This window comes from Terrapene carolina, unplaced genomic scaffold (genome assembly GCF_002925995.2).
Source record: "Terrapene carolina triunguis isolate 2854851 unplaced genomic scaffold, T_m_triunguis-2.0 Scaffold68, whole genome shotgun sequence".
Taxonomy (NCBI): Eukaryota; Metazoa; Chordata; order Testudines; family Emydidae; genus Terrapene; species Terrapene triunguis.
Window position 1 is genome coordinate 65087891 of NW_020664419.1, and position 26487 is coordinate 65114377.

General features: G+C 41.6%; 1 protein-coding gene across 1 annotated transcript in view; it reads left to right on the forward strand.

Annotated features, from left to right (window-relative positions):
* Positions 1 to 26487, forward strand: part of NAV3 (neuron navigator 3) — a 382361-nt gene that overhangs the window by 303745 nt on the left and 52129 nt on the right. The window contains exons 14-20 of the mRNA XM_029910866.1: positions 2787 to 3063; positions 5221 to 5926; positions 7356 to 7844; positions 15825 to 15866; positions 18096 to 18256; positions 20581 to 20769; positions 23130 to 23182. Of these exons, the coding sequence (XP_029766726.1) occupies positions 2787 to 3063; positions 5221 to 5926; positions 7356 to 7844; positions 15825 to 15866; positions 18096 to 18256; positions 20581 to 20769; positions 23130 to 23182 (1917 nt within the window). The remainder of the gene's footprint in view (positions 1 to 2786; positions 3064 to 5220; positions 5927 to 7355; positions 7845 to 15824; positions 15867 to 18095; positions 18257 to 20580; positions 20770 to 23129; positions 23183 to 26487) is intronic.

A 26487-nucleotide genomic window follows, 5' to 3' on the forward strand; every position in this document is an offset into this window, starting at 1 on the left:
CCTTAGTGTGACTTTCTCAGGTAGAGTCCCTCCCTTACATGTAATCGGTACAGCTATTGATGGCTTGCTTTCTCCTCCTCATTTAACAATTAGTCATTGACTTTAACACTTTATCTTCTCCTATGCTTAGGGTTATCTCAACATTGGTCAGCTCTAATGACACTCCATATATTACCCCATTTTTTCCAGTCAAATACTTTGGTAGCTGCAACTTATTTTAAACTTTCCCTAAATTTTAGTTTTTAGCAGTTTGTCAGCTTGTTCTTTATTTTTACATTCAACTAAAAGATCACCATCTCGCAGCCGTAGACAACCTGTGCCTGACAATATTGGGCGAGCATAATGTAAAGTAGGGGCCATGTGACTGCCCCACATGTAACCTCTGGGATGAACCTTCCAGCCCCACATCCTTGGGACAGGGCAGCCAATCCCGCCAGCTTCTGGGGGTGGGGTGGGCCACAGGAGCAGGGACAATGTGCCTCTGGGGCAGCTCAGGGAGACTCATAGCACTAGTGTCTTCCTGAAGTTCCCGCACCCTCATAGACACCTCATCAAGGGGAGGGGCGTGGCCAATGCTCTTCCCTCCAGCTGAGCAGAGGGAGCCTGCTGCCAGCACCTTCCCCAGCAAACCCAGCTCTGTGGACTGCTGCGCTCTCCCCTCCAGAGTTACCTGCCCCTGGAGTGGGGGGGGGTCTCTGTCCTTCTCCTGCTGCACCTCCCCCAGCATGCTTCGGACTTACTTGGCCCGTGTCTCTGACAGCCGGGCCCAGGTGGGAAGCGGAGAGGGCGGGACAGAGTCACTTCTCATGCCAGCTGAGGGTGGCCAGTCAGGGTTTCTGCCTCTGTGCGGCACAGTGGGTATCTGCGAGAGAGCCCAGCTTGGGAGGCAGTGGCAGCGGACTGCCCCTCTGCTCCCTGCCCAGCCCAGCTGCCAGGGAGAGGGGCCAAGTGAGCTGGAAGTGCCGGGGTGCACAGCAGCAGAGAAGGCTAGAGCTCCCCTCCCCCCGCCAACAGGCTGAGCAGAGCAAGCCATGCAAGGGCAGCTCAGCACTCAGAGAAATCGGGGGGGGGGGCACTTGACCCCGCACCCACCCCATGCATCGCCTCTGCTCGCAGCCTCCTCACTCTTACAATATTCCCTCTGCTTTTGCTTAGTCCAGTCAGCTACTTTCACAGGGTTAGCATCACCTAATCTTATTTCTTTGGCTAGGGATCTTACACTTACAACCATTTGGTTTATTTCCTTCCTCAGCTTTGCTTTTTTTTGCTGATATCATCATCTGCTTCTGCTTCTACTCTTTCCCCCCTATTTTGTTTCCATTCTTCCTCAGGAATAGACTCTTCTTCAGTTTCCAGAATAACATCATTTGGGGTCAGAAAATTCTCCATCTCCCCCCAGCCCTCACCCTTTCTGTTGACACCTTCCTGGCTTTATATTAGCCCAGTTCACACCTGTTCAGCAAAGCTTCATCTTCCAATCCAGGGTTGCTTCTGCAGGTGTGGCCTATCACACTAATTGGCCCTTTCTCAGCTTCCTTAATCCTTTCAGGGCTGGTGTGGGGTGAACACTCCATCACATTTGCCATCTAATTATTATTAATCTTGTTTATTACAATATTGTCTAGGGACCATACAAGAACAGAGCCCTATTGTGCTAGGCACTGTACGAATACAGAGTAGTAGATGGTCCCTGTCTCAAAGAGTTACAGTCTAAATATTCAAGACAGACACAGGGGAGAAGGGGTAGAACCCACAAACAGAGAAAACAGTGTGATGACACTAAATGTTGTGTTAGTCCCACCATTTTGTTGTTGTTGGGGGTGCAGGGGTTATTTAGGAGAGGATTAGCTGAATGGAAAGACAAGGGAAAAGAGAGGGGTAAAGGGAACAGAATAGGAGAAGTGACTGAGGGGAGGAAGGTATGAGGGGAAGGTGTGGAGTGAGACTGCAATGAAGACACTGCGAGGGAGGGGCAAGTAGGGGTTGGAGCTGCTTCCGTAGTTGCTGTGCTGGCTGCGATCTCTAGCTGGCTCTTCCCTGCAGTGTCCTTCCCCAAGATCACATGACTGGGGGAGGAGGGGTGCTGCTTGCCCACAGCATGTGTTTATGTCTTCCTTTCACAGTTCTGGGCCAAGGGGTACTGGTGGAGGGATGCCCTCACATGGGCCTCATTTTAAACCTTCCCCTCAACCCCCCTCGTGTTCTCCCCACCCGCAATGGTGCAGTACGTGATTCTGTAGCTGCTTTGCCAGCTAACTGAGGTATGGAGGCAAATTCTCTGCCTGTGTAACTCTGTTGACTTCAATGGGGTTATGCCAGCAGAGAATTTAGCCCATGAATTGCAACATGGAGAATGACACAGGGAAATAAGAATACCCATTTAACATTTTGTCCCGTCTTTCTATCTCACCGTCTTTTGGGACACATACCTGTTATTCAGACAATATTCCCATTTTAATCAATGTAAGGTTTGCCAGAATAAGGAATTACAGATCTGTCCATGAAAACTTTGGTAGCATATTGGCGATTCCCCTATTTGAGTTTTGTGAAATAAAACCTTCCCAAAGCAATGACTTGTTTGTGAAATCCCTAGGGAGTGGAGGGACAATAAGGTGTTACAGATGAAGACTGAAGTAAACTGGGTTTCATAATAACATTCATAATATAATCTGTGGTACAAAGAAATCAGTTTGCTTTATTCGCCTTCTCTTCCTTGGATTTAAGAAATGAGAAAATATTGAATGAAGCTGAGACTTACCATTTCCTGTGATGTAAATGTCTTGTAGCTGAAGACTGATTCAGAGAAACGGTCCGTAACAGACAGTGAAAACTGGGGCAGCACTGAAGAACTGAAGAAGCCAGAGGAGGACTTTGACAGCAACGTAGACAGCAGTGGGAAATGGAAGGGCCTTCCCTCGGGGCTGTCTGAAGACTCAGAGAAGGGAGGTCAGAAAGCATCTCTGTCTGTTTCACAGACTGGATCCTGGAGGAGAGGCATGACAGCACAAGTCGGAACGACCTCATCCAGACACAAAGCTGGGACAAGTGCTCTCAAGACACCTGGTAGGATTATAGCTCAGAAAAAAGAGTTTGTAACGGGTTAATAATAATTAATAGATGTTTAAGCATGTCACAGATAGTAGAAGGTGTTACAAATGGTTATAAACCGTGGTTATAAGCCATTGACTCACCTATTAGTCTCTACGACAATTAATTAACCATTTATTAAAATATCTATTAATCATTTATTAACCATGTATAGAGGTACCCTTAATATAAAGTGTGACTGAATTTTGCTTTATTATCATAGGAGTAACGTAATTTCTTATCAGGGAATTGTAATGTATTGTTTCCCTCTGTTTTTCTTTCTGTTATTTTATGTTCTCGGAAAGACTTACCCCAACAGCTGTTGAGAGTGTGAAACAAAAACAACACAGTATAGGGGAAATGCATTGACACTGAGGTGAGATAAACCAAAGTGAACATTTTTGAATCAAAGTTTAAGGGTCAAATGAGGCTCCAGCTATAAATAGTGTAGCTTACTGCTAAGAGAATTCTCTCTCTCCTTTTTAAAACGTGTGCAACTTTTTCTACAATACTAGCTGACTTTGTAAAGGTTCAGAGATATATCATCCCCCCAAAGGCCTCTTAAAAATAGTAGCAGCCAGTGTCAGTGTTTTGGCAATCTAATTTTGGAGCCAAAAATCATAAAATGATAGGAAGTAAAGATGGAAAAGACCTCTATTAGATTGTCTAGCCATCCTTCTGCCAATGCCAGGTTGTTCTCTGTAGTACATTTTTTAGCACATGGCCCTGTCTAGTCAAAAATGTTTCTTTCAAGAACATTTAAAAGTTATTGGTAAAGATTTTATGAACCAGCAGAGGAGTCTTCAGCCCAAGTCTGGCATGGGTTACAAGCCACATTTGCATGTCCCTGATTCCCTGGGGCTGCCAAGTGCCAGTCTGGCCCCAGAGTGTGAATTTAGAGAAGCCTGAAGACTGCTTTTATCTACACCATCTTCAGCACCCCTTCTGGGTCCATTCCAGCAGCTAGAGAACATCTGGACTCAGATATGCTCTGGCTACACCCGTGCACTAGCAACTAGGAGTAGGGTGACATAAGGACCACTATTGCTGCTCTGTACCACCCAACGATTTCCCCATGCTGGTGGAATCCTCTGTTCCATTGGAACAGAGCAGTGCAGCAGAAAATTGAAGTTTTTATTTATTTTGAAAAAATCCATATAGTCTGTGTATGTATGTATTTATATATGCACATATGATATATACGTGTGAGAGAGTGTACAATGCACTGTGTGTGTATATGTACATATATACCTATTTCTACAGTAATGGAGTTGGATAGAATAAGAGAAATGTAATAAACGTCTTCCTCTTCATGACAGTTTGACACCACAAGAGGAACCACTCCATAGAGCTACAAACTTGATATAATAACTTGATATATTAATGAAATACTATAATTGTCTTTAGAAGTTCTTATGATCTTAGTGTAGGCACTGTACAAGAAATCAAAATTAAAGAATGCAGAGAAACGTGACCATTTTGATTGTCACCACAAAGGTGTTTGTAAAGGTAAAATAACGTGATTGTTTTAAATCATATTTGTAAACATTTTTAACATTTCACAATAGCACTGTATAGCAATGTAATCTAGAAAGATGCATGTGTGTGTACTAATGAGGACAATCTCATACAAATAACAATCGTGAAGAGATACTAGGGATATGACAAATAAAATTAAATCATAATACTGACCTGGATAAACAGTATTATGACTTATTATTGTCATTAGATTGTAAATACTCATTGATAATTGTTTGCACTTTTACCATCACAATGAAATTAATTATAAGTGAATGAAAACATATGCAATGAAAGCAAAACTGAAGAATGAAGGCGAATTCATTTCTTCAAAGATAAGTAATGTATTTTAATTGAATTCACCCACGAAAGCTTATGCTCCAATACTTCTATTAGTCTTAAAGGTGCCACAGGACCCTCTGTTGCTTTTTACAGATTCAGACTAACACGGCTACCCCTCTGATACTAGATATTAATTGGTGTGTTTTCTTATGGCAATTTATCTGCTTGTATATCATTTATATCTCAAAATACAACCATGTAGTAATTATAACTTGATATTAAGATACTATAGCTATAAATACAGAGGTCTAAATAAAATATACTCTTAATTAGGAAAAACAGATGATGCGAAGGCTTCTGAAAAAGTGAAAACTCCCCTCAAAGGCACCTCTATACAGCGCTCTCCATCAGACGCAGGAAAAAGCAGTGGCGATGAAGGAAAAAAGCCTCCCTCTGGCATTGGACGATCAACAGCTACTGGCTCCTTTGGATTCAAGAAGGCTGGGGTGGGATCTTCGACTATAATCACCACAAGTGGGGCAACCATAACAAGTGGGTCGGCGACACTGGGGAAGATGCCCAAATCCTCAGCCATTGGTGGCAAGTCAAATGCAGGGAGGAAAACTAGCTTAGATGGGTCACAGAATCAGGATGACGGTGTATTACATGTTAACTCAAAGACCACACTGCAGTATCGGAGTTTGCCACGCCCTTCAAAATCGAGCACCAGCGGTATTCCCGGAAGAGGTGGACACAGGTCCAGCACCAGCAGCATCGACTCTAATGTCAGCAGCAAGTCTGCAGGTGCTGCCACCACCAAACTGAGAGAGCCCACGAAGATTGGCTCAGGGCGCTCCAGTCCCGTCACCATCAATCAGACAGACAAGGAAAAAGAGAAAGTGGCGGTGTCTGATTCCGAGAGTGTTTCATTGTCCAGTTCCCCCAAATCCAGCCCAACCTCCGCCAGTGCCTGTGGGACACCAGGTCTCAGGCAGCCAGGATCCAAATACCCAGACATTGCCTCGCCCACATTCCGAAGGTAAGGGGTTTGCTATGAAATCCTGCATTTAAAAATAAAGTGTGAAAGAAATATAAAATATTTATTAACAGAATTCTTAAGGAATGAGGCTCTCACTGCAACCCTGAAATGAGTGTTCCTTGAATTTTGACCACTGTCCCACAGTAGCTACATGTAAATCATGAAGAGTATAACAAGTTCTCATTGAATATTAAGATAAATCCCCAAATAGAAGAATGTCCTCTCATTTATGGAGGTTCTGTCACTTTAATGGTGTTTGAAGCCTGTGGGGAAAAAAACCTAATGAGCATTTGACTCCATAGAAATACAGATTAATAAAGTATTTGCTTTTAAAATTGTCAGCAACCTCTAGCTATAAGGATTTTATTATCTTTGTCATTTTGTTACGTCCCCTGTCAGAAACATTAACAAAATGTGAATCGGTTGGAAATGCCCTAGTCTAATGTTTATGAAAGTGCACTAGATGAAAGGCATCCATTGTTTAAGTAAAAGCCAATGCTGCCCTCCTGTGGTCTATTGCCAATACGTTTCCATTTAGTGTCTGTAAAATGACTGACCTACTGTTGATTATCATGGGCTTTATTATAAATAAAAGAGATTGCTATGCCATCTTTATTGATTACTTTATTTCTGTGCAAGTTTTGCATTTATATTGAGAGTGTATTATGGACTGCAAACAAAGTGCTTAAGATATTTTCAGCAAGAGACTAAACCATCATTGACTATATTTCAACTTATTTTCCGGGGGCGGGACAGGGTTTGCATTATTATAGTAGAAACATAACCTCCATAAAGTGCTGGTAACAGCCACATTGCATGCATGTCTGTCTTTTCTGCCCTTGGAAAAGGCTTGACACATTTAGCTCTGTGTATATTATTGTATCTGACTAATTACTATTTGGCTGATATCCATACCACCATCTGTGCAAAAGAGGGGGGAAAGGGGGAGGGGGGAAGTCTTGGACAAATATTTAGCTGTTTGACAAACTGTGAAGAGTGCCCTTTTACAAGTGATTGTTGCAATCATTTTAGCTGCTTATTGGAAGTAATGTTTTTAGTAGTCTAATGGTTTAAGTGTAGGAGTGTAGGAGTTAAACTAACTACTGGATTTGAGTGAAAGTTTAATCTGTTTATGCAGTCATAAAACCAAAGATTTGCTTGTTTTTCATCTCTGTGTGAAGATCTATACCTAAACAGAACACATCTGAAAAACAGCGAATGAGAGTTTTTGATAATAAAATAAACCCCGTGTTAGTGTGATGTAGTTAAGTGGATTTAATGTTGTGAGGTGATTAATCAACAAGGAGTGCATTATTTGAGTAGCAGTAATTAAATGTGGAATTTGGCTCTCGTGATGTTATGCCTTGAATGTTTAAGGTGGGTGTCAGTTTCTCTGAATAACAACTAAAACTGTTTGTTTTACTTTTAGGTTGTTTGGTGCCAAGGCTGGTGGCAAAGCTGCCTCTGCACCCAATACTGAAAGTGTGAAACCCACATCAGCAATGCCCAGCCCTAGTACCACATTAGCACGGCAAGGAAGCCTAGAATCTCCATCTTCGGGTACAGGCAGCATGGGCAGTGCAGGTGGGCAAAGTGGTAGCAGCAGCCCCCTCTTCAGTAAACCCTCGGAATTAAATACAGATGTTGTAAGCTTAAGTCACTCCTTGGCTTCCAGTCCAGCATCTGTTCACTCTTTCACATCAGGTGGTCTCGTGTGGGCTGCAAACCTGAGCAGCTCCTCAGCTGGCAGTAAGGACACACCAAGTTACCAGTCAATGACTAGCCTGCACACGAGCTCTGAATCTATTGATCTCCCTCTGAGCCATCATGGCTCTCTCTCTGGATTGACGACAGGCACTCAGGAGGTTCAGAGCATGCTCATGAGGACTGGAAGCGTCAGATCTACACTATCGGAAAGGTGAGCTGAACCGTAGACACAGTGAGAACAAAAACAGTAAGAATGCAACAGAAACAACCTAAAGAGAAAGCCGATAGGGACACCATCAAAAAAAGAGAGAGAGAGAAAAGTAATCACCAGCGCTGAACCTGGCACACAGCTCGTGGCCACTTTTTGCTGTTTTACAAGCACATTTTCTGTTTTTCACTCTCTTCTTGCTCTGTGAAAGAGCAGCACAAAATCAAAAACCAACGAATTCCCCAATCTGGCAACTTGTTTCCCATGGGAGATCCTGTGTGCAGTCCCCATTGAGGTCGATGGGAGGTTCACTTGGGAGGTAAACTTGCAAGATCATGGCATAGCTACACAAAGTTTTGACAAGTTCTGCACAGAACATGCAGACTAGAACAAGAGAAATCCCACCTCCCCATAATCTCTTCACTGTCTTGTCTACCCACGAACATTGTACTGCTTTAACTATGCAGGTATAAAGTATAACTCCTCTAGCATGGATTAAGTTATACCAATATAAAGGTTCTTGTACTGGTATACCTTATATGTCTGTACAGGGAGGGAAATAAGTTGAACTAGTAAGGAAATGGTTTTCCCATCCCTGAGAGCTTTTGAGATTTCAAAAAAAAAATATTTCTTAATTTATGGCAAAAAGTTCAAATCCCAAACATTTTTTAACCAATAATCTGAAAATAAGTGGACCAGGTCAAGAAAAGTGTTTTGTTTCAATACTTGTGAAATGTTTCCTTTCAATTTCAACCATTTTCAATTTTGTAAAACATTTTTAGTATAAATTTACTAAAAATTCAAAATGAAAAGTAGCTTTGAACCGAAAACCAAAACTGTTTGTTTAGAAAATGAAAAACAGAACATTTAGACAATTTCAAAACTTTTTTTTTTCCAAAAATTGGAAGATTTATCAAAACCAAGCCATTCCTGCAAACAATTCCACTTTTGATGAATGGACATTTTCCAATGAAAAAATGTTGTGTTGGAAAATTCACAACCAGAAAAAAGCTGTACTGGTATAAGGCATTTTTGTGCTGGTATAACTGCATCCCCACTTGGGGTTGTAGCAGTTTACGTATATTGGTAAAAAATCACGCCCATAAGCATCGTAGTTATGCCAGGTACACAATCTGTGTAGACCAGCAGAAAGATAAAAAGACATTGACACCACACGTGATTTTAAGTTGTCTGTGGCCCCTCAATGTATATGTAGTAATTACATTATATTAGGGCTGTCGATTAATCTCAGTTAACTCAGGCGATTAACTCAAAAAAATTAATGGTGATTAAAAAATTTAATCACGATTAATCACAGTTTTAATTGCACTGTTAAACAATAGAATACCAGTTGAATTGTATTAAATATTTTGGATGTTTTTCTACATTTTCAAATATATTGATCTGAATTACAACGCAGAATACAAAGTGTACAATGCTCACTTTATAATATTTTATGATGAATGTTTGCCCTGTAATAATGATAAACAAAAGAAATAGTATTTTTCAATTCACCTCATACAAGTACTAAATCTCTTTATAAGGAAAGTGCACCTTACAAATGTAGATTTTGTTGTTGTTACATAACTGCATTCAAAAACAAAACAATGTAAAACTTTAGAGCCTAAAAGTCCACTCAGTCCTACTTCTTGTTCAGCCAATCGCTAAGACAAACAAGTTTGTTTACATTTGCAGGAGAAAATGTTGCCCGCTTCTTATTTACAATGTTACCTGAAAGTGAGAACAGGCGTTCACATGTCACTTTTGTAGCCGGTATTGCAAAGTATTTACGTGCCAGATATGCTAAACATTTGTATGCCTCTTCATGCTTCAGCCACCATTCCAGAAGACATGTTTCCATGCCAATGATGCTCGTTAAAAAAATAATGCATTAATTAAATTTCTGACTGAACTCCTTGGGCGGGGGGGAGAATTGTATATCTCCTGCTCCGTTTTACCCATATTCTGCCATATATTTTGTGTTATAGCAGTCTCGAATGATGACCCAGCACATGTTGTTCATTTTAAGAACATTTTCACTGCAGATTTGACAAAATACAGAGAAGGTACCAATGTGAGATTTCTAAAAATAGCTACAGCACTCGACCCAAGGTTTAAGAATCTGAGGTGCCTTCCAAAATCTGAGAGAGATGAGGTGTGGAACATGCTTTCAGAAGTCTTAAAAGAGCAACACTCTGATGCAGAAACTACACAACCCAAACCACCAAAAAATAAAATCAACCTTCTGTTGGTGGCATCTGACTCAGATGATGAAAATGAACATGCATTGGTCTACACTGGTTTGGATCGTTATTGGATGCATGTTCTCCAGAATGGTGGTTGAAGCATGAAGGGACATATGAATCGTTAGCACATAAATATCTTTTGATGCTGGCTACAACAATGCCATGTGAATGCCTGTTCTCACTTTCAGGTGACACTGTAAATAAGAAGCGGGTAGCATTATCTCCTGCAAATGTAAACAAAATTGTTTGTCTGAGTGATTGGCTGAACAAGAAGTAGGACGGAGTGGACTTTTAGGCTCTAAAGTTTTACATTGTTTATTTTTGAATGCAGTTATTTTTATACATAATTCTACATTTGTAAGTTCAACTTTCATGGCAAAGAGATTGCACTACAGTACTTGTATGAGGTGAATTGAAAAATACTGTTTCTTTTATTTTTACAGTGCAAATATTTATAATAAAAATAAATATAAAGTGAGAACTGTACACTTTGTATTCTGTGTTGAAATTGAAATCTATATATTTGAAAATGTGTAAAACATCTGAAAATATTTAAATAAATGGTATTCTATTATTGTTTAAAAGCATGATTAATCATGATTAATTTTTTTTAATCGCTTGACAGCCCTACATTATATTTCACCAACTGAAAAGGACAATATTGTACATAATATTAAATATGATTTTTTTAGTTTATAGAGTAATTTATTGTGTTCCTCCATTAACTCCTACTATTACATTTCAGAATGAGAAAGTCAATAAGAAGATATGGAAGGATGTTGAGTATATGCTAAATCTTATAGTCTTGCAAAAGATGTTTAATATCACATTAATGTTAATAGCTTGGTGTAAGCTCCTGAGCAGCTCCAACTTCTAATACTTCATGTATTTGTTCAGTGACTTAATTTCAGTGATTCCAAATACTTTTAAAATTTCGTATCTGTCCACGTGGGGATATTTTGACTGAGTCCTGAGAGAGCCATATATCATGTTGATCTGGCCTCAGAATGAATCAACACACAGATTTCTAGAAAAAGTTGTCATTTCTTGATTTATAGCCCCAATAGGATTTTTTTAGTCTGATTTTTTTCCCAAAAGGTCTGTTAAAAAAAACTATATTGTTTTATACAGTTGAACCTTCTTATGCTTTTTCCAACAAAAATGTAGTTTCGCAACATTAAGAGACAGAAAAAGGTCCCCTTCTCTTCACCCTGTAAGCCACAGTTATAGAGGCACTGGTTGCTTTCCAGACCCATACTGTTAGTAGTCTGGAAAGCCGTGCGGGAGTAGCTGTAGCAAGATTTATTCTTCTTTCTTTACTGGGAGCAGTTGCACGAGACTGAAAGAGCTTCTAATAAGCTGCATTGCCGGCTGCGGGTATATCTATATCAGCATAGCTATACCAGCAAATCCTTTTAAGTGTGGTCAAGGCTTGAGGGGAGAATTTATACCACTATAACAGTATAGACACACTTATTCTGGAATAAGAATGGCTTTCTCAGTTTATGTTATGTCACTTTGGAAGGCCCCAAAAAGCCACTCCTATATCCAGAATAAGAGCGTCCATATGGAAAGTTATACTAGTATAATTTCTGTCGGTTTAATTATATTGGTATTGACTGGTAAAACTATCTTGTGTAGACAAACCCAAAGTCAGAGATTCCTCTGTATTTTTTACTCTGTGGAGTATTTACAACTTTTATGTTCCTATTCTGCATGGCCAGAGCAGAGGAGGTGGGATAGTAGATAAGTGTTGCAGAATTAACACTGTCTAGATCAGTGTTTCCCAAACTTGGGACACCGCTTGTGTAGGGAAAGCCCCTGGCGGGCCGGGCAGGTTTCTTTACCTGCCCCGTCCGCAGGTCCGGCCGATCGCAGCTCCCACTGGCCGCGGTTCGCTGCTTCAGGCCAATGGGAGCTGCTGGAAGCGGCGGCCAGTACGTCCCTTGGCCCGGGCTGCTTCCAGCAGCTCCCATTGACCTGGAGCAGTGAACCGCGGCCAGTGGGAGCCATGATCGGCGGAACCTGCAGATGCGGCAGGTAAACAAACCGGCCCGGCCCACCAGGGGTTTTCCCTACACAAGCGGCATCCCAAGTTTGGGAAACACTGGTCTAGATGGTCAACGGGCTGTATCATGGGCTGCTGTGCTCAACAGCAGTCAGGTAACCCGTTACAGCTCCTTGATTCTCCATCTCATCCTTGGACTAGTCCCAGCTAGAGCAGCCTAGGTGCTGCTTTAACTTGTTCCTGCTGATTATGTTCCCTAAGGGTCCCAATTTTATAGGGACAGTCCCAATATTTGGGAATTTGCCTTATATAGGTACCTATTACCCTCACCCCTTGTCCCGATTTTTCACACTTGCTATCTGGTCACCCTACCTGAGGGCCATACACTAGTTAGGTATAGCCAATTGCATTTCACACCATCCACGTCCTCACCCAACCTCTGAATCCCCCCCCCCCGAGCAAGGGGCCGTGAGTAGGGAAAAAGAGGGGTCATCTGTGGTCTCCAGGGACTTCTGGAGAACCTCAGAGAGAGACTTGTGGATGGTTTCCACAGCTCAAAGGGAACAGAATGGGGATAGAGAATCTGCCCCAATGTCTAGAAGGGGAATGTGGGCTTGACAACCGGAGCATTTATGCACGTCTGCTTGCAGCACTGCTGTTGGTAGTTTACAAGGTGTATGATAACGTTGGTATTTATAACATTTTGTGCCATTCTCCCCCTCAGTCGTTCTGACTTAAAAAGGCAGTTCACCACACTTGTGATGGGTCTTCCAAGAAACTTCAGATTAACACGTTAAATCTGACTTGTTTGTAAATTATCTTCAGAGGTCTATAAACCAGTAGGGTCCGCGTAGCTGTGACCTAGCAGTATTACTCTGCATTACAATTCAGAAGATCTACTTTCGTTTACTGGTTCTGGTTTTTCCTTTAACCCCATAGTTATTAGCGTTTGTAGAAGCAACATGCTCAGCTTCATAAAGGGGGAGGAGGTGCTTCCTGATGCTGAAAAGAAAAGACCTGGCCAGTTAAGGAAGTGAATTAACATGCTGTCATATTAGCATTAATTATTAATAGCTGCAATGTGGACATCTCAATTTTGGAGGATTAGTCATAGAATTTAATAATATTTTGAAATACAGAATAAATGCTTGTTTAGTTTTATGTTGGGCAGCTAAATAATATATTGAAGTGGCACCTAATGGCACAAATCAAGAATCAGGGCCTTGTTTATTATAGAGGACTAGTAAATGCATGAACAATGCATTAAAATCCATGTAATCTCCTTCTCAGCCAGGGTTAATTTTTGATGATTGTTCATGTGCCAGGCTGGAAATCAAGTTATAGGTTTATCAATGGACCAATCACTTGTAGACAGTTATTGTCAAGCTTACACTGCATCACCTCTATGGGCATGTCTATACTGCCTGAGGTTCAGACTATGGTGGTCTGAATAGCAATGAGCACCAATATGCTGTACTGTAACTCCCCCGTGTGGATGCTGCAGGTGTGAACTAAAAGATTCCTCGTTCACATTAATGTAGACGGCTTCAAACAGGACTACATCAGTGTGAAGTAGGAACCTTTTAGTTCATGGCCATAGTGTCCACATGGGGGAGTTACAGTGCAGCACTTTGGTGCAAACTGCTGTTCACACCCCTGTAGTCTGAACTGTGAGGCAGTCTAGACAAGCCCTGAGTAGCTTCCATCAACTTTCTTCTCCCTGTGCAGAGTGAGGCCCTGACTAAATTAGGGACATTGGCTTTATTAATTCCTACCATTGCTAAGACCGGTTGAGCTCCTCTGGGGTTAGTAACGTTGAGAGCCCTAGCTGAGATGAGGGGCTGGTTAGAGCATTTTCAACATCTTGTCAACTAGACCTGCTGTGAGCACAGTTACATAAAACTATGTTGAAAACTCCAGTGCCCCATCTGTATGAGGGCTCTCAGCACTGCTAACACCACTGGAATTGAGCCAGTTAGCAATAGTGTGAAAGTTTTAGAACATTTCCCTAGGAAGGCAGTGTGGATCCAAGGGACTGTTTGTCTCCGATGCTTCTCTCGATGGTGTAAAGTACATGCTGCTTAGCTTTGTGGTGATGGTGTGATGCAACATAACCCCCCCCACACACACACACACATTTAATTTAATCCTCATATTGACATTGAATTATATTTCCAAAATAAAATAGTGTATTTCACTGAAGAGCCCAATCAAGTATTGCAATCACCAGACAGCTAAAATCCTAGATTATAGGCACCGATTTACTCAGATCCCAGGGGGTACTTGACCCCCACTCTGCCCCAGGTCCTGCCCCCTCTCCACCCCTTCCTCCAAGCCCCCACACCCGCCCTACCTCTTTCCACCCCTGCCCCGCCCCTGCCTGGCCTCTTTCCGCCCCTCTCCCCAGCACTTCCTGCCTGCTGCCGGTGGGTGCTGAGCACCCACTAATTTTTTTTCGTGAGTACTCCAGCCCTGGGTACCCAGGGAGTTGTTGCCTATGGCCTAGATAATTGGGGGAAGATAAACCACCTGAATTATTTCCTATTTGAAGGAAGATAAGGGACAGCCCTTTTAAGCAGCTCCCTGTCTCTGGAAGGATTTACACTGGTAAGAGCCCAATTCTCCTGTGCCTTGCATCTCATGTTGTTGTTCACTCCAGCACAAAGTGAGTTTTAAAATGCTTCTACCATCTAATCTGGTGGCATTTTACACTCCATCAGGGCCGGTGCAAGGAAGTTTCATGCCCTAGGCGAAACTTCCACCTTGCGCCCCCCGCCCCAGCCCTGCGGCAGCACCCCCCCCCCCCCCTGCCCTGAGGTGCCCCCCCCGTGGCAGCTCCCCCCTGTCCTGAGGCCCCCCCCGTGGCAGCTTCCCCCCTCCCCCGGGGAGCCGTGCTGCAGCTCCCCACCCCAGCTCACCTCTGCTCCGCTTCCTCCCTGAGCACGCCGCCTCTGCTCTAATTCTCCTCCCCTCCCAGGCTTGTGGCGCCAAACAGCTGATTGGCGCCGCAAGCCTGGGAGGCGGGAGAAGTGGAGCGGCCGCTGCGCTGGGAGAGGGAGTCTGAGCCGCACGTGTCAGCGCGCCGCCGGCAGCCAAGCCCAGGAACGCTGTAAAAAAAATTGGGGGCACCGCTTTTTGGCGCCCCCAAATCTTGGCGCCCTAGGCAACCGCCTAGTTTGCCTTAATGGTAGCACCGGCCCTGCACCCCATGTGCACTTGCATTGATTGCACAAGCAGCAAGACAATGGTGAATCAGTGTCTATATATTTAGCACATCTTCCTACAAACAGAATCTGCCACTTAGCTTCTGGCAAGGCCATGCTGCCTCTTTGCAGGTGTCACAAGCCTGCATTTTGTATAGAAACATAGCAAAAGATCATAGGAAGCTGTGAAAAATGCACGTTCATTCTGTGACCACATGAATCCCATACAGGTTGAGTCTGCATGACTCAGTAAGGAAGATTAAGAATTGGAAGGCAGAACGTCTGTCTGATTTGGACAGTCGCCAAATGGCTATTGACCCAGACCAGAGCATGTCTGGATGAAAAATGAACATGTGGCAATCCATGTCCTGTCTTCCTCTCTAATGAGTCAGGGTTTTATCATAAAGAGACATTAAAATATATTAAATCTCCTTTTGTTATATGAACATATCTAGACTTTTAGAGTTTGTTATTCTGAATAGTCCTGTTTACTGTATGTCCTTAGGGGTTTTCTTTGTTTTAACAGCATGCAGCTTGACAGAAATACACTACCCAAAAAGGGACTAAGGTATATACTTTATTCAGCATGATTGCAGCTTCTCTGTTGTTCTGTAAACTTTTCTACATTGTCTCTCCGTCTCTTTCTCCTTGCTGATCCTGTTTACAACAGAGCTCCTGGTGCTTAAGTTTAAATCAAGCAAACTAGACCCTTAACATTAGATTTTCTCTTTCCAGTCTGGCCTAGTAAGTAAATTGAGTATACAGATATATCTTGGAAAGCAAAAACTGTTAAAAATAGTTTCCTTATATAATGAATGTTAAGAGACATACAATGCAGTATAAAAAAGAGAGTAACAAAGTACCTTTGCAACACAAAGCAAACTGAAAATGGGCAGAATAACAAGGTTTTAGAGATGGGCCCGAACGTGGGCTCTAAGTGCAAGTAGCCATGGATTTGGGGTGGGGGAGAACTGCCATCGCAGATCCAGCTTGACGGGTTAAGGATTCACAACCTAAAAGAGACACATTTCAGCATCCAGGGTTTGAAAGCATAAGACAGGCCCTGCTCAGACACAGCCCAGCTCTACTCACAACCACACACACACACACCTCCCCTCACTAGCAACTATATGTCCCAAAGCCCTGGTGCTATTGATAGGAAACTACATAGTATCTTCTGGGCTTCGAAGTCCAAGTACTAGGAGTGGGTGTAATGATTTCTGCACCTCCCCAATGCACTTTGTGTCAGAGAGGATCAAGCCACATTTCCCACCACCCCTGGAAGAGCGCTGTTGGATGGAGGGAGTACCCCAAGGAGCCATATAGGAAAAGCAGCCAGCTAGTAGAGTCCAAGTGGGAGGTGGAAGTTTGTGGTCCCATCCTATAAAAACAGCAAGGGTGAGTAAGGCTGGGGGGTGGGGTGGGGGACAGGGAGTAACGAGTCAGCATGTGGGCACAGATGCCTAATTAGCTGTTGTCACAGGATTTTTCACCATTTTGGTCTGATGAAGGCTGGATCCCAGTTATGGTCTGTATGCTACTGGGGCTCTCTTAAAAATCTGAAACCTGAATTTTCACTTCGGCTGCTTCCAGATCCAGAAACCACTGGGGTAGCCCACCTCTTCCAGGTTTAAAGAGCAGCATAATGCCTCATTTTTTAAAGAGAGAAAAGAAAGGATTATTTAATCTGAATAGGATACTTTTAAAATATCCCACATTTGGCATGAGTGAAATGAGAAATTACAAATTCATTTAATCAGCTTCCTAAGCAGAAATGGCATTGCCTCATAAACCCAGAAGATAGCAAAAGCCTCTTTCTCTGGGATGACTGAGGAATGTTGGTGGCACATGATAGCGGGGATGAATGTGAGAGTGCTCTTCAGTTGGCATGGAATTGTGCTGAATGAAGTTTTACGGTGGGCTGTCACAGACAGAAGTAAAAACAGGCTTCTGATCGAGACCCAAACAATAAGAAATACCTGCAGATTTCTAATGTGCTAGAATTTCCCTTCCTCTAACCCAGCCACAAGAGCCTGACCGATGGGTTGGCTGTTCTCCCTGTTCTACCTTCTTTCAGTTACACTCATTGTATTGGTTAGCAATAGCATACAGTTGATTAATAGATTTGGTTTCCAAACTTTTTTGTTCCAGAGAACTTGTTTCCATTTAAGTGATTATTTGTCCCTATCTGCTTCCCTCCCCTACCTAATTTGGGAAAGGACACAATGCCATGTAGCATTCCATGAGACAAACATCCCATTTGAACACAGTAGCTATCATTACCAAAGGAAATTCCTTTTTTCACAACTGTTGATCTGTTTCTGCTCCCTTTGCCTTACCAAATGTCCACATGCTTGAACACTCCTGTGGCACGTCATTCTGTAAGCAGACAGTCATCTTTCTTGGCTTTCCAATCTGTCATTCATCCATTCTATTAATATGGTGCTCGGCCTTTGCCTCATCTTATTCACCTGCTACAGCTTTTTCAGTCCTTTTCTCTCAGCTCAGCTGTCTGTTTGGTATGATTTATCATCACATTTCACCAAAGAAAAGAGAATGTTATTTTTGTTTGTTTGGGGTTTGTTTATTTTTTTAGAAGTGTGTTTTTCCCCCGGGAGATTTAAAACAGATGCTTTAAAGTCAACTGTAACAATTGAGTAACTGTAATTAGATACAGGACGGTCAAGATTGTTGTTCTGTCTGACCAGCAAAGCATATTTGATGTTGACTATTGTTAATTACATTGTGAACCCTGTTCGTTGTTGTTGTTTTAAGTGTGCCAGCTGTAATTTTTCAGATATACCCCATCATCTCGGCAGACCAGCCAGGAGGAGGGCAAAGAGTGGCTGCGCTCCCATTCCACTGGAGGTCTGCAGGACACTGGCAGTCAGTCCCCTATCGTTTCGCCTTCAGCTATGTCTTCCTCTGCAACTGGGAAATATCACTTTTCCAACTTGGGTAAATGAATTTTTCCCCTTGCTTCCCACACTAAAAAATAATCATAAAACTGAATATTTTACAATGCATTGTTTAGTCTGTCTAGCTAGGTACCCTTCCCCACACCCTCCTCCTCCCTTACCATAGTATCTGGGCACCTCACAAACATTAGTGAATTTATCCTCACAGCATCTCCATGATGTAGGCAGGAGTTTATCCCTATTTTACATGTGGAAAAGAGGCACAGATTTCGTGCCCACAACCACACAGGAAGTCCACAGCAAAGCTAGGAATTGAACTCAAATCTCCTGACTGTTATGGCAGCGTCTTAACCACAAGACTGTCCTTTCTCCCTCACAGCCTGATCCAGCCATCAACAGAATTATTTCCAATTGTTTTAGTGGGCATTGGATCAGACTTTTAATCCCTTCTCCCATTTGGGTAATAGTACATACTGTAGCTTTGTTTTGAGATGGGCCCAGATTCAACACTGGGAACATTTGGATCAGTAGACAAACTTCTTGGCTGAACCATTTATCTGATATGGGCCCAACCACAATCCTGTCTCCAAATGCCCCCACACTTCAGAATAGTTTGGATCCAGGTCAGGATGTGAAATTGGCTGCTCTGTTCCTGCTCTGGATTTTATTACTAAGACCTCTTTTTCACCTTCTCTTTATGACAGAAAATACTACTTTTGGGTACCTGTAGACAAATAAACTAAAGACTTGAATGGATGGATGATTTTTTTCCATTAGTTGTTTGTGGATACACACACTGTGGTTTCATTCCAGTCTTACAATGTTTTGTGTTTTGTTTACTTTATATGATCTTTCTGCTGAAATTTTTTATTCAGCAATTTTTGAAAACGTAGAATACCTCAGCTCCCTTATAGTAAAAATATGCTTTGTTTGTTGGGTCTGTCTCTCTGTCCTCCCACAGTGTTCGGGTCTCACTGACTTAAACAGGATCAAATGTCAGACCTGCCGTAATTGTCATGCTCTAATAGCTGGCCTACCGAAGGTGTGAACCCTAGTTTTACACTTAGCTCTTATGTTTGAGGCCATTACTACAGAACTAGCAATAACCTGTGAAACATTCACACTTCGGTAGTGCTGCTGTTAGATCTGTATCCTCTGTAGGTTGCAGCCACTATAGAGCAACTTTATCAGGCACAAAAACATAAGGCTTTTTATTATACTACCTAAAATGCTGAACAAAGACATTTTTATAAGCAAAATTAGATATAGTCTAAGCAAACCACTGGTTGGGACATTTTCATGTATTTGTATTGGTTTTAAACATAAAGATAACTCTCTTTAGCACAGATTTCTTCTTGCTACCTATCACTATTATTTTTTTCCTTCTTCTTTTATAGTCTTGTGCTCACTTAGTAGCTTTTCCCACAGCAGAGACCAATATAATCTACTGTTGCAATAGCTTATTTTGTTCTGTCCTTCCTCTTTTATCAGAGTAACAGTCCTATGGAATAAATGGCTCTCAGAAAAAAACAAAACAAAAAAACACTGCTGTTATGATTTCAGACAAATCCAGCTCTGCTGGGAATCTTTTGGTCTATAGAGCAGATCAAGACACGAATCAACAGGCTGACTCTGGACAGACAGTATTGTTTTTCTAGGCCCTAATTTTACATAGGCCAAGGGCTCATATCAAGCCTCCCATTTCACTGGCAAATCAACATTCCAATAGCTGAGAGTAGTTTCCTGAGTGCTGATCTGCAGCTGAACCAAGAGTAGATCAGTTACTCCTGTTTCTTAATGTCAGCCAGCTGGCCCATGTGGGAGCATCTATTGAATATGGTGACAGGGTGCTATGGAATACTCTAAATAGCGAACAAAGAGATTAAAAATGGATTTTTGCACAGAGAACCTTAATTTATAGGTACTATTGTAATCTATATAACAATTAATAATATTTGAAACATTTTTAACTGCAGAGAATAATTGGCTTGGTTAGTAAAGTTCCTCTGTGAACAAAAATGATGAACATTCACTTTTAATTTTGTAATTGATGGGGTTCATTCCTTCCTCTGATTTTCTGTCTTATCCATTATTGCAGTCTCTCTTTGCCTGACAAGATGAACAAGTGGCATAGTCAGATGTCAACATTGGTATTGCTCTGTGTTCTGCAGCATTATTATGTGTAACAGTTACCCTAGACTGACTACTTTGGTGTTGCATGATAACTTCAGGCCTAAGAATGAAAGCCTTTCATTTCATCAGCAGTGAAAAGCCCACCTATCCCTGTGTGCCACTGTTTTCATTTTGCACAGAACAAATCCCCAATAACGGAACATACCTTACAAATAACGCTTTGCATTGCAGTGAGTCCAACCAACCTGTCCCAGTTTAACCTTCCTGGACCCAGTATGATGCGTTCAAACAGCATCCCTGCACAAGACTCTTCTTTTGACCTGTATGATGACTCCCAGCTGTGTGGCAGTGCCACATCCTTAGAAGAGAGACCACGAGCAATCAGTCATTCAGGCTCATTCAGAGACAGCATGGAAGAAGGTAGGACTGAGTTAACACTTTGATAAGCAAATAAAACACAAATGTAGCAGGATTCTATTTAAATGGCCACCTTGAGTTGTAAATATTGAAATAATTTAGTAAACCTTTCTGATTTATAGTGAACTGGATTTGTAGCACCTCTTGCTCTGTTTGAGCACAAGAACGGGTATTTACAATAAGCTGGGATAGGCAAGGACATGTTCTTTATAGATTGAACACATTCTATGTGTCACTTATTAATTGCCTGGGATAGTTTTTGAGCTATAGGAAGTAGGATGCAGAAAATGTGGAAGGAAGGGCCTAACTCTTATTCTTGGGAAATGATTTTATCCTTTCTGCCTCAAATGCTTATCCATGCCTTGGTTATCTCCTGCCTTGACTACTGCAGTCTCCTCCTCATTTAATGGTCTTATTCCTATCTGTCTTCCCTCCATTTTTTAAAATGCTAAAACAGTCTTCCTCACCCCTATTATTATGTAAGTGATGACAATGTGATTGGCACTGTACAAGAAACAAAAATAAAGACAGTCCCTTTCCCCAATCAGCTAACATTTGTGAGACAAAGAGGAGACAGGATGTACTGAGTGACATAAATAACCGATTATGTATGTTTTAAATTGTTTTATTTGGCTTTTTTGATGATATATCAGTGAGTGGCAGTCATCTGCTTAGAGAAGTTAGGTGAATTGATGCAAGCATACAATGTCACCTAAGGGTAAGATCTGGACGGGACTGTGACAGCACCCTGAGGGGAAGGGGCAGTGAGGAGGAAACAACAAAAGGAGCAGTGGAAGGGTGGAGAACAGGACCAGAAAATCCAAGTTAAAACAGGGCGCCAAGTAAGAAGTTGCAATGAAGAGGTCATCAGAGATCTTGGAGAGAGCAGTTTCACTGGAGCAGAGTGGATGGAAGCCAGACTGGAGTGAATGCATGAGTGAGTTAGGGGAGAGGAGGTCAGTGCATCAGTAGTAAATGGACCTTAGTAGTTCATAGACCTTAGAGGTGAAGTGGAAAAGGGGCATGAGTTGATATAGATAAAGAGGGAAATGTGGCCAAAACGTATTTTATTTTGGATGGGAAATTAGAGCTAACTTACACAGTGAAGGAAAGGAGCAAGAAGAGCATGTGAGGGTGAGGGTGAGGGTCAGGGAGGCTGAATATGTGAGAGTAAGGGCAAGGGAGGTTAGTAACTGGGAGGGGATGGTATCAAGGGCAGAGCTGGAAAGGTTAACAGAGTGATGGCAGGTGGAAGGAGGGGTTGCAACTATCATTTATAAATATCTCAGGATGGACATTGGATCCTGTAGTATCTTGAAGTGTACCCAGGATATTGGTAATAATTACCAAATACTAAGGTGATTTAAAGTCTAGGTTCCCTATCAAGAAATGTTTTAATTGTTAATATCTCATGCATGGCACACACACATGCTTCAGATAGTTATTAAAACAGCATAATATGGTAAACATTTTTTCCTGGTTAAGAGCAAATATGAAACAACCTGCACAACTGTGGAATTTTTGTTCAGGCAGTACTGAATAACATTTCATTTATTGTATTAAAGATAAACCAACAGATCTTCTCTGAGGTTCTGTATTGGAGCATCTTCCCTCAGGATCTACCTTAAACGTTGTGAGGCTAAACAGAAGTGGCTTTCAAATGTTCTCTCGCTGTAGTCCTAACTGGCCACTTTCCAGAGCCCTATGGCCCATTCATTGGGACCAAATCCTACAGTCTTTATGCAGTGCTTAGAGAGGATAAAATCCTTTGATGGTCAATCAGAATACAGCAGTGCATATTGCAGCACCACTTGCCTTTAAATACAAAGGTGCCAAAGCAGACTACAAGTCCAAGCATGCAGTGCTCTATGTTGATCTGAAGAGAATGACCAGATAAGAAAGACCTGGGCATTTACAGTGGCTCCTATATCATTGGCAAGGCACTCCTCCATATGAAAGATGAGCTTGCTGCATGCTGTGCTTTAGAACTCTGCAGTCAGCACTCTGGATAGATGGGTGTTCATAGCACCATCTCTGGTCGCTTGAAACTCTGTGTTTATCAGGTGCTTCACTGCCAAACAACAGAAATAATGTTTGGTTTCCTGGTGAAAATACTGTATCTCATTAAAAATTGCTCATACCTACAGTACACAGGCAAAAGTTTCTCCATTTAGAGCAATCATTTCAAGTTCAAGAAAAATAACTGCGGTTTGTGTACACTGATAACCTCTAATAGCTACTCTTTGTGGAAGATTGTTTCTCATTTTGAAAAGAGATGCTCTGCTATTGAGCTCCACAGGGGAGGGCTCATGCTGTTTCATCAATATTTTATATAATGGCACTTTTTTTTTTCATTTTTGTAGTACATGGGTCCTCATTATCACTGGTCTCCAGCACCTCCTCTCTCTATTCTACAGTAAGTATTGATAGTTTAGGAAAATAAAAAAAGTCCTGCCTGTGATATTGTACATCTCCAATAAAGCTTTCTAGCTCATTAAATAGTTTTAAGTTTAGTGGATTAAAATTGCATGTAAGTATTGCAGTAAAGCAGTGGAACAGCTATTTGACTTCAATATTATACTTTTGCTTTTTCATATATAATTAGCATCTTTTTTTCCCTTAAGTGGTGAATTTAGCGCTCACTAAACCTTCTGTGGTGTAATTTGAAGGCTGAAATATAAAAAAAAAAAAATAACATGCTGAGTCCAACCTCACGTGGGGCCGCTTATTATTCATTGCACTATATTACTGTGCTATGTAATTTTTGACTGATTTCATCATTGTTTGGTGTTTGTGCTCTTTAAAGCAAGGTCTTGTAATTAGGTGCCCTGTGGAGCGTTTTTTTAATGGTGCTGTTTGAAAAATTCCTCTTAAAAGTATAGGGTTGTTTAGGGGGATACAATGTCTAGTTTAAATGCCTGTTGATCCTTCACAAAAATGACAAGTTTCTAGATGTTCTTTTCAAAGAGAAAAGTAGTTTCTTTAAAATTAATTTATTTCATTAAATATGTTTGCCCAGCCCAAATCGAAGTTTGTTTTTAAGTCTTCATTTGATTTGGGCTTTTTTTGTAAAAGGGAGACATTAATTCTGATTTTTGTGTGATATGTTGTTGCACCTGTTATGCTGTTGAAGGGCAATGATTTACTTACAAAAGCCTTAATCACAGAGTAGCTGGAGTGCAAGACATATGTCCATATTTTAAATGAGAAGAGTTATGTATGTGTTTAGTATATTCTCTTGAGTAATGGATAAGTGATCCTTTGCAATCTTTTAGCTAGCTACCGTTAGAATAGATGTTGTTGAGCCCCTCATGAGGATGAGAAGGTGTAAGGAGCATGTTTCCTCAATCCTCCTACCCCTTTGTACCCTATACACTTGCAGAAGGGGCATCCGTTGTCTCAGTCCTTGTGTTGCTGGTGATTAGCTCTGACGTTGTCTACTGTTGACAGTTGCTGCACTGGCCAGCAGAGCATGCTGCCTCCATTCAAAGAATATTGCAGCTCCTCCTCAGATGGGGGCTCCCTCAGTCCTCACAGTCACTACTGAAAAGCCGGCATGCCTCTCTGAGTTGCCTCTTGGGGTGGAGTGTCTCCACACACACTAACCCCAAAACAGGCTCTGGCAGTAACATTCAGAACTTCCATTTTCCTAGTGGAAGAAGCCCTGCTGCCACTACCCTCTCTTGGAGGCATTATAATCTATTCTCATAGGGAGTATCAAAAGCTGTATTTCAGCTCTGATGTCAGTTTTTTAGAAGAACTGGCAGATGGACAAAAAGCAAATGATAAAGTGACACCTAGAGCTTTCATCATTTGTTTGAGCAGTCAGCAGTTTTGCAATATCTCAGTCCCAATATTTTATATTGTTGCAAGGATATAATAATACTTTGTGTTTGCATAACCTCTGCCACTTAAGATCTCAAAGGACCTTTCAACCATTAGCTGAGCCTCACAGCACCATATTTTTAATAGGTGACCTGAGGGACAGAGTTTAAAAGACTTAGCCAAGGTCACACAACAAGTCAGTGACTAGCAATACATTTTGAGACTTCTGACTACCAGTTCCCTTCTTTAGCCACTAGACCACACTTCTTGCTAAGTTATTGATCATGTAGCTGTGGTAATGGAAGCTATAGAAAGGTTTTGTTAAGGGCAAGGAAAGAATTAGGACTATAAAACTAGTGATTGCGCTTGCAGGAAGAAAATCCTTGATCAAAATTTCTCCTGCTGGGTCCTCTGTGCTCCAGTGAAAAAGTTCAGACAATCTTGCAGCAATTAATCAGGAAGCAGTGCACAAGTGGAAACATCGGACAAAAGATTGGCTTTCAGTATCAGATCAGCTGAACATAAAGAACAATGTTTCATTGTTCAGTGATATTATTCGGTGCCCCACTTCTTCCAGAAAGAGGTAGCTTCAGAGGGGTTATGGTACACATAATTCATTTTCTACCATTATTAGATCCCAGCAGGAAGAAGAAATAAAAGAGCTGGAAGTTTTCTACAGTTCAGGCCAAAAGTATCATGCAAGAATTCCATAGCAGCCCTCATTTCAATAAATGTCTTGAGTAACGATGTTTATCAATCTCTTTAACCACTGCCTTCATTCTTAGCATTATAATTTTGCTACAGCTTAATCAGTAATTAGTGGGGAGACCAAGAGAGAGTAGCAGGTAAAGAGCATGTTGCTTAGATTATCAGCAGAGATCAGCAAAAGGGCTGGAGTCTGAGATTCAGAAGGATGTACTCTTTGAGTGCTGATATTGCATTTCTCACAATGGAGAGGTCCAATGAGAAAGGACTTTAGAATTCATTAGTTTTTTCAGTATGTATTGTGGTTTTTTTAATTGTTTTTGTTTGTTTGATCTAATTCCATTTGTAGTTTCAGATGGCATTCAGACATATTGCAGATCTAGCTTTTGGAGACATTGTGCATGTAAGGGGCCAAACAGTTTTGTTTCACAGCACAGTTTGCCATATAGTGGGTACTAGTAGATTGTGGCATACCAATAGTTTCTCAGCTTTGACAGAAAACTGGTGTAGCTTACTCTATAAGGAGCTGACAGAAGGTGCACAGTGGTGTAAATTTAAAATAGCCTACTATAATTTATACCATCTTACACCCTTCTGTTCCTTTATTTGCTATATTCCTCTCCTGGCTCCACAGCATGTGACATACACTTAGAGTCCCTTAGCTTTAGTAAACCAACTAAGAGGTGATGTGTAAGGGAGTTGTAAATTACATGTTAATATTTTGTTGTGAGGCTAAAAAATTGATTGTAGTGGAGTCAGTTTAAGCTCCCTTTAGACTCCTGTAGACTTGCCTCAGAATTTGGCTGTCAGTATCACATTATGTTCCAAAAGCCTGAGGCTGGACTGTTGTGGTGTTAGTTTGCATTTTAATTTTAAGCCTTAGATTAATTAGTTTTGTGTCACAGGTTATAGTTTACAAGTTGGTATTGCCTCCACAACCCCATTTCGTTCCTTCTGTTTACATCCTTCACCTAGCATTAAAAGACCAGTTTTCTGGAACTTGTCCCTTTGAGGAGTGGGTATGGCTTTCTGCTCCATTCTGTTTTTTGGCCAAAGGGAGTCATCTAATTACAAGAGGATGTGCTTCCTCCTTTGCCAGATATGCAGTGGCTGCCATAGTATTGTCAACTGCTTTGGGCCCAGAAATGAAGCAACCTACATCAGATCCCCATGTGGCATTTTCAGTTGCTT